General features: G+C 38.6%; 1 protein-coding gene across 1 annotated transcript in view; it reads left to right on the forward strand.

Annotated features, from left to right (window-relative positions):
* Positions 1 to 15000, forward strand: part of LOC122267984 (uncharacterized) — a 16046-nt gene that overhangs the window by 764 nt on the left and 282 nt on the right. The window contains exons 2-4 of the mRNA XM_043038221.2: positions 10607 to 10812; positions 11506 to 11721; positions 14837 to 15000. The exon at positions 14837 to 15000 is cut by the window's right edge and continues 282 nt beyond it. Of these exons, the coding sequence (XP_042894155.2) occupies positions 10607 to 10812; positions 11506 to 11721; positions 14837 to 15000 (586 nt within the window). The remainder of the gene's footprint in view (positions 1 to 10606; positions 10813 to 11505; positions 11722 to 14836) is intronic.

Consider the following 15000-nt stretch of genomic DNA (forward strand, 5'->3'; position numbering starts at 1 on the left):
AAACAAATAGACCAACAAACAAATAAATAGACGACAAACTATCATCTCCCACTTAAAAATACCGGACATGAAGAGATCTTAGATTCGCAAGTGACATTCTTCGAATTATTGAAACCTCATTTAACGAAAGAATGATCAACCAAGCTCGGGTCTTAGCGGGGGCGAGGGGGAGGGGGTGGGGGGGGCATTGTCGGGGTACATGGGCCAGGCTGCAGGAGGAGGAGGGATAGGCTTGTAATGGACTGTAATATTAGTTTGATGAGTTATAGGATAGGCTTATAAAGGAGTGTAATGCAAGCTTGATAGGATATAAGGATAGGTTTGAAAATGATTGTGATATATTTTGATATTGATATAGGATTGCAAAGAAAGACGATTAAGTAAAATAAGAGTCATATACATTTGCTTATTTTGATAAAAACATCTTATTTAAATGTAGACTTTTTATCCCTTGGTATAAGAGTTAATTTGATTTGCATTGTACACCAAGATTGATAAGTGAAACCAAAGAATTATCATCATTTTTTTTCTTTGTGTGAAAAGCTCGCCGTTTAGATTAAATATGTATATTTAATTTCTTTGTATGTGAGTGAGTGAAATCTTATTTGCAGTGCTGGGTATCAATCCAGGAAGACTAATCTTTGGCCTCAATTACATAGGTATCATTTGGATAATTCACACACACATTATATATGAATATATATATATATATATATATATATATATATATATATATATATATATACACACACATATACATATATACACATATGGTTATATATATATATATATTATATATATATATATATATATATATATATATATAATATATATATATATATATACTTATATAATATATATATATATATGCAAAACACTCTTCATTGTTGATAAATGGCAGATAAACCCACTATACACAAAATAGATTTTCAATAAATCTATTTTGTGTATAGTGGGTTTATCTGCCATACACACACACACACACACACACACACACTCTCTCTCTCTCTTTTATCTATATTTGCTCGTATACGTGAAATTCGACTTCACTCTCTGAGGAAAATTCCAGAAGAGTTAATTTTTACTTTGACCGCCTAAGGAATAGCTTTATTAGCAGGCATGTCTTCAAGGTGACGTACTTCGCCTTCCAAGGCAGACAGGAACTCCTCCCCCCCTCCCCCCCTTCCCTCCCATCCTTGCAAGCACTCTCAAGCAACAGGGACACAGCCAAGATGGTTCTCAAACCTTCACTTTGTTTCCTTTGTTTTTCTTCATTCTCTTTTTTATGCCTGGTTTGTCTTCTTTTTGTCTTCTCTTGTACTATTTCTGCGTTTGTTCAACCTTGCTAGAGTCACTCTTGTTTTTTTTTATCTGTTTTTCTATTTATTTTTTCTGTTTCATTCATTCGTTTTAAAAATTTCGTTGTTTTTATTTCTCTTTAGTTTCCTTGTTGTTTTCTTCTTTTGTTTTCAGTTGTTTTTCTTAGCTCCTCTTCTTTCTTTCCATTTGGATCTTTCCTGTATTTCTTTTCTTCCTCCATCTCTCCTTTTTCTTCTTCCTTCTCTCCATCTACTCATTCCGCATCTACTTTATCCCCCATCTCTCTTACTGCTTCACATTTCATCACCCTGGCTCTTTTTTTTACAATATCATAATTACTTTCCTTTTTTTCACATTTTCCTTTGTGTTATCTTTCCCTTTTTTTCTCGTTCGCTTGCTTGCTTGCTTGCTTGCTTGGTCCCAGTCTCAGATATAATTTTCTTTTCCGCTTCAAGGCTGAGACGAGAACAGGAACCTTGACTAGTCTTTCTTGTCTTCAAAAAAGGAAGGAAGGAGGGAGGGGGGTGAGGTGGGGTTGAGGGAAGGAGGGAGGAGGGCGAGGGAAGGAGGGAAAGGGAAGGAGGGATGGAGGGAGGGGGGGTGAGGGAAGGAGGGAGGGAGGGATGAGGGAAGGAAGGAGGGGGATGAGGGAAGGAGTAAGGGGGGATGAGGGAGGGAGAGGTAAGGGGAATGAGGGAGGGAGAGGGAAGGAAAGAGGGGGAGTGAAGGAAGGAGGGAGGGAGGTAAGGAGGTAAGGGGAGTGAAGGAGGGAGAGGGAGGGATGGAAGGAAGGAGAGGGAGGGAAGGAAGGTCTGAAGAAGAGGGACAGAGAAGGAAGGAGGGAAGAAGAGGGACAGTGAAGGAAGAAGATAGAGAGTGGGGGGAAAGGAGGTAGAGAGAAAGGAGGGAAATGTAGAGGGAGAGAAGGAAGAGAGAGAGAGAGAGAGAGAAGGAGGGATGGAGGAGATACGGGAGGTAGGGGAGGAAGAGAGAAGAATGGGCAAGGTAAGGGAGGCTGTTGGGGTGTGTGGGGGTGGTGGAGTGCGAGATGCGAGGGGTGGGGGTGGGGGGTGGGGGCGTATAAAACAATTCCTCCCCCCATTTCTCTCCCATAGCCTTTTCCCCAGTCGACTTACTCCCCCTTCTCCCCCTCACTCCCTCTCTCCCTCCCACCTACCTGTTCTTACCCTCCTCCTCATTCTCACGCACCTCCCCTCCTCCTCCTCCTCCTCCCCCCCCCTCTCCCACCCCCTATTCGTCTTCCCGGTACGTGTATTACAAAACGGTTCCTCTCCAAGGTTTGATGGGGGAGGGGGGAGGGGGGAGGGGGAGAGGGGAGAGGGAAGAGGGGAAGGTGGAGGGGGGGGTAGAATGGGGGAGGGGAGTAATAGGACATGGGGAGGGAGAGGAGGGAGAGGAGGAGGATTGGAAGAGGATAGGCAGGTAAGGGAATGGTAATGAAGGGAAGGGGGGAGGAAGGAAGGGAGGATGGGAGGGAGGGAAGGAAGGAGGGAGGGATGAAAGGAGGGAGGGAAGGAGGGAGGGAGGGAAGGAAGAAGGGAGAAAGAGAGGGAGGGAAGGAGGGAGGGAGAGAGGATGTTAGGGAAGGAAGGAGGGAGGGAGGGAAGGCAATAAGGCAGTAAAGGAGGTAGGGAAGAACAGACAGAGGAAGGAAGGATAGAGAGGAAGGGAATAGAAGGGAGGGAGGAGGAGTACGAAGGGAGGAAGGATAGGGAGGAGGAGGAGGAGGAAGGCAAGAGGGGAGAAGACGGAGATGGAGTAGGGTAGGGTAGGTAGGGGAAGGGGGAGGGGGGAGGGGGGAACAGATCACGCAGCAAAGGCCGGTAAAATATTACCTTTTTATCTAGTACCGGGATCAGAGTTAGTGGAAGAGTCAGCCGTGCGTGTTTACGGGTGTGGGCGGCTTGGGGGTGGGGAGGGGAGGGGGTAATGGGTGTGTGTGGGTGGGGGGGAGAGTGGGCGGCATAGGATACCCGTCTTCTTTCCCTGGGGCGTTTGTCCTTGCATGGGCTGGGCATATGTGTGTTTGTTTGTTTGTTTGTTTGTTTGTGTGTGTGTGTTTGTTTGTTTGTGTGTGTGTGTGTACGTACGTGTTTCTGTCTATATCTAAATATCTATCCATCTGTATTTATTTATCTATATATCTATATCTATTTATTTGCCTGTATACCTATCAGTCAACCCCGATGAATCAAGTAGCAGTTCATAACATGTTTATAACGATGATAATAAAATAAAGATTGGAAAACGAGGAAGTTATTATCAAAATACAAACGTTTGTTTTGATTATGGTAGTAAAATGGTAGTAATAGTTATACTAGTAATGATAGTAATGGTAATACTAATAAGAAATGTTAAGACTTATCATCATTATCACAACAAGAATGATGATAGTGATAATAATTACGATGATTACATGATGATAATTATAAAAAGAATAGCAATAAAATGATTATGTTATTGATAATGACAATAATGATGAGATTGAAGATATCAATGCATGATAATGATAATAACGATCATAATGATAATAACGAAAACAATATTAATGATAACTAATAACGATGGTAGTAATGATAATGATATTAATGGCAATGATAATAATAGCAATGATAATGATAATGAAAATACTAATTTCATTGATAATAATAGTAATAAGAATGAAGATTACAAAATGATAGCAATATTAAAGCAGATATCACATGTTTATTCCTTTAATTACGTAAGCGCAATGTCACGATAAGAAGTCTTGGTCAACATACCTGGAGTTGCATAGTCATTACAATTCCCTGAACACCAAGTCATTTTCCTTCTCAACGCAGCAAGAACGGTCTTGTTTTTGTACGTTGCAAAAAGATCTCACCTGAAATTGTTGCTTGCTTATTACCGTCATTGTGTTTTTTGTTGCTTTCATTATTACTATTATCCTTAGAATTTCTTTAATTATTTGTTTCTGTTTTTATTGATATTTATTTTATCACCACCACCTTTATTCTTATCATTTTTAATAACATAATTTCCATTATAGTTGTCCTCATTACACTGAGCAGTAATTAGTAATAACTAATTTCAACTTTGAAATTCCTTTATCCTTATTATGCTTATTGTCTTTACAATATCATTACTATTATCATCATCATCGCAATCATTGTTAGACTCTTAAAATTATAATTATTTTATTGTTAACTATATTATCATGGTCACTATTATCACTCTTTCATGAGGTCATAAGTTCAAGGTCATTGATATCGTTTTTACACAGCTGTCTGATAACATCCACTGGCTCTTAAGGAAACAACTTTCATGAAACACAAACAGCACTGAAGCAACACGTTACACACCTCTTGTCTACTTGAATTACTCTCTTTATTTTCTCCTCTGTGTTCTCAACTTCATTCCCATCGCCGCATTATTCATATTCTTCCCCCCACCCCAGATTCACTCACGATCAATTAACGGCCAGTGTTATTTCCCCCTCTTTGAAACGTCTTTATAAACGCGACATTTGATTCTTTTCCCGTGCGTTAAGAGCCTCTCCTAAGGACGAAGGCTCGCTGTGAAAGCTGCGAGACGGGTTCGCGCACCGGAGCGGGTGTCGAAGCAGGTTCAAAGTCGAGTTCGTATCTCACTTCTTCGTCTATATTGATTTTATTTCGTGTGTGTGTGTGTTCTTTTTTTCTTATTCTCTTCTTCTTCGTATTGGGAAAGGTATAACCAGTAAGAATTGTATAAAAAAAAAACGATGACCTGTATACTGTGTTTCTCTTCTGATCTTGACCTTTTAATGTACTATCAACATTCTTTGGTATTACGCATTTGATTTGGTTACGTGTCTAAATTTTGAGGATGTCAAAAGTGAGATGATTAAAATATATACATATATACATATATAAAGATAGATAGATATACAATAGGTAGATATAGATAGATAGAGTGAGAGAGACAGAGAGAGAAAGAAAGAGAGACAGAGAAAGAGAGAAAAAAAATGTATATATATATATATATATATAGATAGAGAGAGAGAGAGAGAGAGAAATAAAAAAGTCTAGATCCGGTAGAACACATCCTTTTCCGCATTTTATGACCATGACACTGGTCATTTTTTTTATTTTTATAGTAGTTACCCTTCAATATACAGGTTTTCTATCATAGGATCTCACATATCCGCCTTTAGGATAAACTCAATGAACATTATAGCTTTCGGCCTTTCACTACAAGTAAAGGTTCCATATGAAAGCATCAGTTTTGTCAAATGAATGAATAAAAGAAAGAAAATCATAGTAAGTGATAATTCGGTTCAAAGCTCAAAAATACAGAAATACTAATTCAATTCAAACTATTAATACCAATATCAGAAATAGCTATCAAGAAGAAAGGAAAGAGAAGAATATAATCGGAAAATAATTCACATAACAAAAAAAGAGAAAAAAAAATGTTGCAGAGACATTGAGGACAAAAGTCAACGAATCGTTACTTTCACCGCCAGATTAAGAATTGAATAATATTCGGATGAAAAGCACTGTCGTTATTTTCACACTTCTGTTACAGTTTGCTCCATGTTATCAGTGAATATCTACTTCAAATTGATACCCACAGCTGCATTAACATTGCTAAAATATTCATATTCTACCGAATTGTGTATGTATGTATGTACATATATGTGTGTGTGTGTGTACAAATATAGAGAGAAAAATAAGTAAACACACACACACACAAATATAACACACACACACACACACACACACACACACACACACACACACACACACATATATATATATATGTATGTATATATGTACAAATATACATAGGCCTATATATATATATATATATATATATATATGTATATATATATATATATATATATATATATATATATATATATATATATATAAGCAACATTAAGAAGTGCAAAACAAGAAAACAGTTGACACCGAGATATCATACCAAACAAAACTGACGTGAAAGTAGCATTCAAAGACCTGAATGATGACACGACACTTTCCTTTAGAATATCAAATTGATAATCCGCCCAAGATCTATTTTCAACAGTTGCTTACTCGCCGATTCACTTACATTGACATTTAGCATCTCGGAAATTAGACGCCCCTAGGCATTCAGTTCTCCTACGCATTTGTATTTCTTCCTAACATGATGTCTTTGACGTCAGGAAATGCCGACGTCGCGTCCGAACAAGGGCATCAGATGGCCTTGACCGCTGCGCACGAACGAGTAGCCAAAGTAGCCATAGTAGCCATAGTAGCCAGAGTAGCCAGAGTAAGCATTTAGTTCCGCTTAGCATTTTCACTGCTTCCTCAATAGATGGCGTTGGTGTGAGTGAATACCGCCGTCGCGAGTGGACAAAGGCTACTGACCGCAAGTCGACGGCCGTGACCGCTCCGCACGAACGAGTAGCCACAGTAATCAGAGCAGCCAGAGTATCTAAAGTAGCCGAGTAGCCAAAGTAACCAGAGTTGTCAAATGGTATTTCCAGATCGCTTATTTTTGTAGAAAAAAGTTCGCGTGATTTGATGCTATATTTTTTGGGGGGGACTGGTAATTATTTTCTGGTACAGACTGGTTTCTTGAGAGAGAGAGAGAGAGAGAGAGAGAGAGAGAGAGAGAGAGAGAGAGAGAGAGAGAGAGAGAGAGAGAGAGAGAGAGAGAGAGAGAGAGAGAGAGAGAGAGAGAGAGAGAGAGAGAGAGACAGACAGACAGACAGAAATTGTGCGTTAGCTTCCTGTCTAATACTCGTCCCTCATTTTTTGCAAAGAAAACAACCTAATAAAATAAAAAAGTAACAAAAATACGAGTGTTAGCAGGGGTCATTAAGTACAGGTCAGACCAGTTGTTACCTGAGACACACACACACACACACACACACACACACACACACACACACACACACACACACACACACACACACACACACACACACACACACACAGCTACACACACACACACACACACACACACAAACACACACACACACACACCTACGCACACAAACACACACACACATACATATGTGCGTGTGTGTGTACAAGATTGCGCGTGTGTGCGCGTGTAGGTGTGTGTGTATGTAAATCCTGCACAAATCATTCACACCTGATTGCCATTATCATCTCTCCTTCCATTATGTGTCTTATCGTCTCGGCTCGCCTTCCCTTCCACCTCAAGAAATGGACGAGTTCGCGGTGGCTTTCCTTAAGATAATAGGCATCTTTCCAAGCCTCTTGCGGTTGCGCTTCTGATTTCGTCTTTCAAAGAAATATTTGTTTTATTGTTACACTTTTTTTTTTGGTTTGTTCGTTTCTTTCTCTGCTTGACTGCTCCTCTTAGCTTTCTTTAAATCTTCTACTGTCTGTACCTTTATATTTCTTCATCTTTGTAAACATCCCCTTAATATCTCTCTCTCTCTCTTTCCACTTCTAGCTCTCTTTCTCTCGCTCTCCTTCCCTCCCCCTCTTCTTCCATCTCTCGCTCTCCTTCTTTCCCTCTTCCCCCTCTTTATCTCTCTCAATCTCTATCTCTCTCTTTCTCCTCCCCTCCCTCCCTTCCTCCTTCTCCTCCTCTCCTTCTCCCCTCTTTCTCCACTTACAAGATTCTCTATTTTACTGACTCTTCTTCGCTCACCTCTTTCTCCCTCACCATTCGCAAGCTCACTTTCCCTTCATGATTGCTAAGTACACACGTCTAACGGCAACAAATATACGAATTATCACTATGGCTTACTTTCACTTCCATTCTCTTCTGTGTTGTCTTGTTATGGGCATATTGCTTTTTTGTGTCTGTTTGATATGATGTATTTTTTATGATTGATATCTTACAGAATGTTTGTTTTTATGGTCTCGTCCTTATATATTTGTTTCTTTGTTTTTGTTTTGTTTTGTTTTTGTTTTTATTCTTGTGGCTATATTGATTTTTTGACATTGTTTATAGAATTTTTTTTTTTTTTTTCCTTTGAGTTTTCGTCTTAGATATGTAATTATTTTCTACCCGGGGAAATATAGCATTATCTTTTTGTCTGTTTAAATTTTCTTGCTTGCCTACATTTACAAAGTCATTCTCTCACATCTTCAGAATGTAATATCTTTACGCATGGTGAGTGACAAGATAGTCACTTGACATCCCAGAACTTTCTTCAAATCGATCGTCACCAAATTATGCAAATCTCGACCTTCTGGAATGAACGTGTGGCTATCTCGGTTATATATTTTCTTTTTTTGTTTTTTCTTCTCGCTCTGTCGATCTATTTTCGGCAGTTCCATTATTTCTTATTCGATTTTTCGTCAGTTATTCGATTATTTCATACTCGATTTTTCGTAAGTTATTCAATTATTTCTTACTCGATTTTTCGTCAGTTATTCCATTATTTCTTTTTCGTATCTTTGAGACTAGAGACATGGCCAAAATATCAGTTCTTGTCCTTTTCACTCTTTCGTCATAACTTTGGTGGTTATTCAGTTATTGGCGCTTCGTCCTTGTCACCTCTATGTGCAATATCAGAGACATGACAAACATATCGATAGCGATGCATGACATGTGACAGGCTTTGCTCAGCATAACTTATCAGCTGACTAACGGGGCTCCTTCTCGGTCAGGTGATGGCAAAACGCCGTCTATTCTACACAAATAACTTTGTTTCCTGCATTTTGTGGGGATGACTAAAACTCGCCAATATTATTATTATTATAAATATATATATATATATATATATATTGTTAAGATTAACCTTGTTCATTTTCTAATGTAAGAAGGGATGTCTATAGGGGATAAAGACTAAGATATTATTGAAGACCAAACAGGGAGGGAGTGAAATAAAAAAGAGTAGGATAAGGAGAAGGAGGAGGAGGAGGAAGAGGAGGAGGGTGGGGGCGAAGAATAAGAAGAAAAATAACAAGAAAAAAGAAGACGAGGAAGAATAAATAGTAGTAGAAGTAGTAGTAGTAACAGAAACAGTTGTAGTAGTTGAGAATAAGGAGAAAGAGGAGGGGAGGAACAGAACTAAGACAGAGCAATAATCACAGAAAGCAGAAGAGAGAAAGAGGAACAGCACCAGAAGAAGGTTTAGGAAACAGAGAAGGATCCGTTCATAAGTGACGTGTGGGTTCGAATCTCTTTAAGAGGGTTAACTATAATATCTTGTTTGTCATTTTTTTTAAGGAGACTATGAACTACGACTGCCGTATTTATACAAGGTTAATTTCAAACGATTTTTAAGAACTAATTTTATTCCATTCACCGGAAGATTGCTTGATGGAATAGTATTGTTTTTTTTCTGTCTTTGGGTTAACGATGAATTACTCCTATTAATTTGGTGATTCAATTAAATTGATGCAGAGACTATTAAATGAAAGACTACCCCTGCCCCGCCCCCTCCCTATCAGGATAAAAGGAGGTTTAGCATTTTTTAAGTCGATTTATTATTTATATATTTTTTGTGCTCTGTTCGTTATCCAAATCATATATATATTTTTTAGATACATTAACTCTATAATTGAGATTGAAGTCATCGAACGATCCTAATCAAAGTAAAATATTGTACCCTGGTATTTTATTGCAAGTGCAAATAACGATGAATCTAATCTGAAACAATTTGAATCACAAACAAACAAAAATAGATAAACATCTGCATGGCAACCTCCAAAACTTTAAGAAATGACATAATAATTAAAAAGAATGAAAACGAGAAAAGAAAAAGGATATAGTTTACACGACAACCATCAGAACTATTACGAAAATAAAAAAGGCAATGTTTTTCTAACCTATCTTGACCTTGTTCAGACATAAACACCAAAGCAAGACCACCAACAAGACCAAACAAGCAGCTCCTCTGACCTTTGACCTCGTACAGAGCACCCAAAAGATTTATTTATTTTTTCTAAATAACGAATCATGATAATACTGAATCAAAACGAACATTCCAACAAACAAAACAAACAAACTACAACCTCAGAACTACCCCCCACCACCACCCCCTCCCCAATCCCCCACCCCACAAAAAAAAGAAGAAAAAAAGCAAACCTCAAACCTCGCCCACCCACTCCCCCCTCCCCTCCCCTCCCCACCCACACAAACCATTCCACCAACCCTCCCACCACCTCCCCTACCCTCCCACCACCCCACCAACCTTCCCAGCACCTTCCCCCTACCCTCCCACCACCCCACCAACCCTCCCAGCACCTCCCCTACCCTCCCACCACCCCACCAACCTTCCCAGCACCTTCCCCCTACCCTTTCTAACCTCAAAACCTCACTCCAGATCCTGCTAGGCCTCTTGGGGTTGACTGCCCTCGCCCTCGCCAACCCCGCCAAGCTCCCAGCCAGCCAACCCGAAGACAGCTACGAAGAAGAACCCAAAAGGCCCTATAGCTTCTCGTGGGCGGCGTCGAGGCACTACCATGGGGCGCCCGATAGAGAGCACCAAGAGGAACGCGGCGAGGATGGCATCACCAGGGGCGTGTTTAGGTGAGTTTTTTTATTTTTTTATTTTTTTTATTTTTTTATTATTATTTTTTTTTTTTAAGGTGTATCTTTGTCATCGGGGAATGATTGATGGTGGTTGGTTGTCATTACTGTCACTGTCTTTTGTTTTTATGATTATTGACATTACTATTACTATTGTCATTAATACTATTGTCACTATCATTATTATCCCTATCATTATTTTTCACTATTATTATCATCACTATCATTATAATTGATATTGTCATAATGTAAAAGTCTTTCTTGATATGATCATTACTTTAATAATTATCCTTATCATGATTAATAATCCTGTTTTAATTCTTCTCATTGTTAATGTCATTATTACCATTGGAATTCCTCCCTCCTAAGAAATTCTGAATGTGGAAATATTTATCATTAAATGTGCAATATGTATTATACTCTATTTCTCCGAGAAATATTTCAGAAATTTACCTATATGTTGCACATATCTCACATATCAGAATCATTATCATTATTATTATTATCGTTATTATTGCCATTATTATTACCATAATTGCTGCCATTATTATAATTATCATTACTTTTATTATCCTCATTATTACCATTATCATCATCCTTATTGTTATCATCATCATCATCATCATCATCATTATCCACAAAGAGAGAGAGAGCCACCTCCAACCCCCCCCCCCCTTCCCTCTCCCCCGCCAGGTATGTCGACCCCCGTCAGAAGGTGCAGGAAGTAGTCTACTATTCCGACGACGACGGTTTCCACGTGGACGCCTCGAACCTCCCCCAGGACACCCAGGCCGTCCAGAACGCCCGCTTCCGCTTCGCCGAGGACTTCGAGAGGATCCGCCAGGAACACGCCCAGATTGCAGCCGAGAGGGGCGTCGAGGCATTCCCTCAGGAGCAGGAGGTTTACGAGTAGGTACAGGTACTCCTTCGGGGTCGGGTCGGGTGGGGTGGGGGCGGGTAGGTGGGGGTTTTGAGAGGTGGGGAGTGGGGGGAGGGTTGAGGAGGTGGGGGGTGAGGGGGAGGGGGAGAGGAGGGGAGAGGAGGTGGGGGAGTGGTGGGGGAGGAGAAGGTGTAGGAAAAGGTGAAGAATTGAAGAGAGGAGGAAGAGGAGGAAGAGGAGGAAGAGGTATTGGGGTAGAGTATTAGGAGGAGGAGGAAGAGGAAGAGCAAGATGAAGTAGGGTAGAGGAGTAGGAAGAGGAAATGGAATAAGTGAGGGGAAGGAGGAGGAGGAGGAGCAGGATGGAGGATAGAGGAGTAGAGGAGGAGGAAGTGGGATAGGAGGAATAAGAGAAAGAGAAGATTGAGAGGACGAATAAAGGAGCGGGGAGGAGCAATAGTTTGAGGAAGAGGAGCAGGAAAGAGGAAAACCAAGTGAGTCTAGGTTTGTTTAGAGATAACATTTAGAAATACAAGCTATTAGTAATGGTTCGAGGTACAAACTATTCCTAACTAAATACTAAGAAATATAAAGCTATTCTATACTAAACGCTAATAACATTAATCTAACATATTGTTTAAAAAAAATATATATATATATTCTCCCTCTCCGCAGATAAGGAAGTTCTCTCATACATGACACTGCTTTAATGAAAGAACTCGTTGAATGTGGAATGCAAGCAGAGGTTCTTCAATAACATTTGTTAATTATTCACACTCGCCTCTCTTCTCTTGTGTCAAATCACTTACGCATAAACATGAGCTAATTATTATAATCATTTAATCACAAGAAGATAAAACAGTAACGTAAACATACAGATGGGATAAAACACTGCCTCGTTCAGAAAAGATATTGTTTACTTTTTCTTACTGTGGTCGTGTTTTATCATTTGATTTAATTGTGGTCTCTTATAGCTTGAATTAACATCATTGATTTTAATTTATCATCTATGCTTTTGCTTTGTTTTCTGTAACACGAAACACTTACACACATATTTATTATTTTATTTCATGTTTTAAAAAATCCGCTTTCAATGTAGAGATCTAGTCAAAATTACCTCAATTTTTCGTCATTTTTTTTTTCTTCACATAATGCCTGCTTTCTCTTGTCTTTCCTATTGTTTCACTTTCACGATGTCATTGCACTGTACTTACGTTTCTTGAAAATCGTAAAACGAAATTGTTAAATGGTAAATGATAATGCATAATGTTAATGTTCCAGATATGATATATTTGGAAATTTCTCTGTTCAAAATAAAGTGTGTTTATTAAATACAGCAAACACACGATCTGATTTCGTAGTTAGAATTTTGTTGCTGTAATGAAAATTAAAACGTTTCGAGTGCATATTTGTCTTATATCCCTGTTATGAAATTTATTTAAAAATTTATTTTATGGTGTTTCAGCATTGCGTGTGAAATACTCCTTAGATATAAATTCCTTAGTTGTAATTTACAGGTCTATGATATAGTAAAAAGAAATATTCTCTTATCATTTAACAATGCTCTAAATAGGCCTACATATTTCACAATCCAGACTTATGACGAACAATAAACACACTATATTCCAGACCAAAATACACTTCCGTAACATCGCTTCTTGGAACTAAATACGAAAAAAGGATTAAACAAGACACAGTAATAACGTAAATACAGTGAACAGTGAGCAGTGAAACATAATGACAAGAAGACTTATTATTCTGATTCCTTGCTTTCCTCTCTCACAAATTCTACTTCACTTTCGCTCACTTATAACCGATATTCGCTCAATGTGTACGTGGAGCAGTATTTCAGTACAGAATACATATGGAGTAGTTACTTTAGACTAGATTCTTCTTAATATTTTTTGCTTACTTAAGAGAGTGTATGATTAAATATATTGGGTATGGCAAGTGGTTATATTTCATACTTGGTAATTAGATTTCTGTCGGAATATATTAAGTTAGACTATTTGTTATTACTTGTTATTACTATCATCATTATTATTTTTATAATTGCTATCATCATTATTATTATCATTATGATTATTGCCATCATTATTAATATCATTATTTGTATTATTATTATTATTATTATTATTATTATTATTATTATTATTATTATTATTATTATCATCATCATAATTATGATCATCATTATAATCATTATTATTATAACAATATTAATGATAATGATAATTAAATTCATTATTGTTTTTATTATTATTGTTATTATTATTATTACCATTATTAATATCATTATTGTCATCATTATTATTATCATTATTATAATTGTTATAATTTATTATTGTAATTGTTATTATAATTACTATTCTAAACATCATTATCATTACTATTATTATCAATGTTACCATTATGATAATAATGATGGTAATAGTATTCGTGATAATAATGAAAATAATGAAAATAATAAATAAGTGTATTGTCAAAACCATCCTTATTATCATTTTCACACTAATTATTATCATGATGGTAATGATTAAATATTATAATTATCATCGTTATCATTACAATTATGATCATCATTATCAAGATTGTCATTGTTATCATTATCATTATTTGGCGCTTCGATAAATCAGTGTAATTGAGTCTGTTTACCTTTTCCCTCCCTCTCCCTCTTCTCTCGTCCCTTCCTTATTCCCCTCTATCTCTTTCCCCTTATTTTTACCTTCTCCTCTTTTGCCCCTTTCTTCTCACCTTTATCTCTAATCTGCCTCCTTGCCCTTCCCCCTTTTCCCTTTTTTTATTTCTCTCCCCCCCCCATTTTCCTCTTCATCCCTTACCCCTTTTCACCCCTTACCTCTACCCCCCTTTCCCCCTACCACCCCTTATCCCTTTTTCATCTCTTACCCTCACACTTTTTTTCACCCCTCATTCTCATCTTCCTCCCCCCTCCCCCCTTTACCACCCTCTCCCCCCCACCACCCTTTAACCCATCTCCCCCTCCAACCTCCCCCCTCTCCCCTCCCTCCTACCCTCTCCCTCCTCCTCCCCCCTCTCCCTCCTCCTCCTCCCTCCCTTCCCCATCTCCCCCTCTCCCTTCCTTTTCCCCCTCTCCCTCTCCCCCTCTCCCTCCCCCCACCACCAGACAAGTGAACCTAAGAGACTTCATCAAGAACGTCCAGCTGATCCCCCACACCCCCCGCGAATCCGAGGCCGTGCAGAATCTCCGTTCTCGCTTCGCCGAAAACTTCGAGAAGATTCGACAGGAACACAGTCAGCTCGCGGCCAAACTCGAAGCCCAGCGCGCTG

Source organism: Penaeus japonicus, unplaced genomic scaffold (assembly GCF_977035675.1).
Source record: "Penaeus japonicus unplaced genomic scaffold, GWHDUDI00000001_assembly GWHDUDI00000013, whole genome shotgun sequence".
In the NCBI taxonomy this organism is placed as follows: Eukaryota; Metazoa; Arthropoda; class Malacostraca; order Decapoda; family Penaeidae; genus Penaeus; species Penaeus japonicus.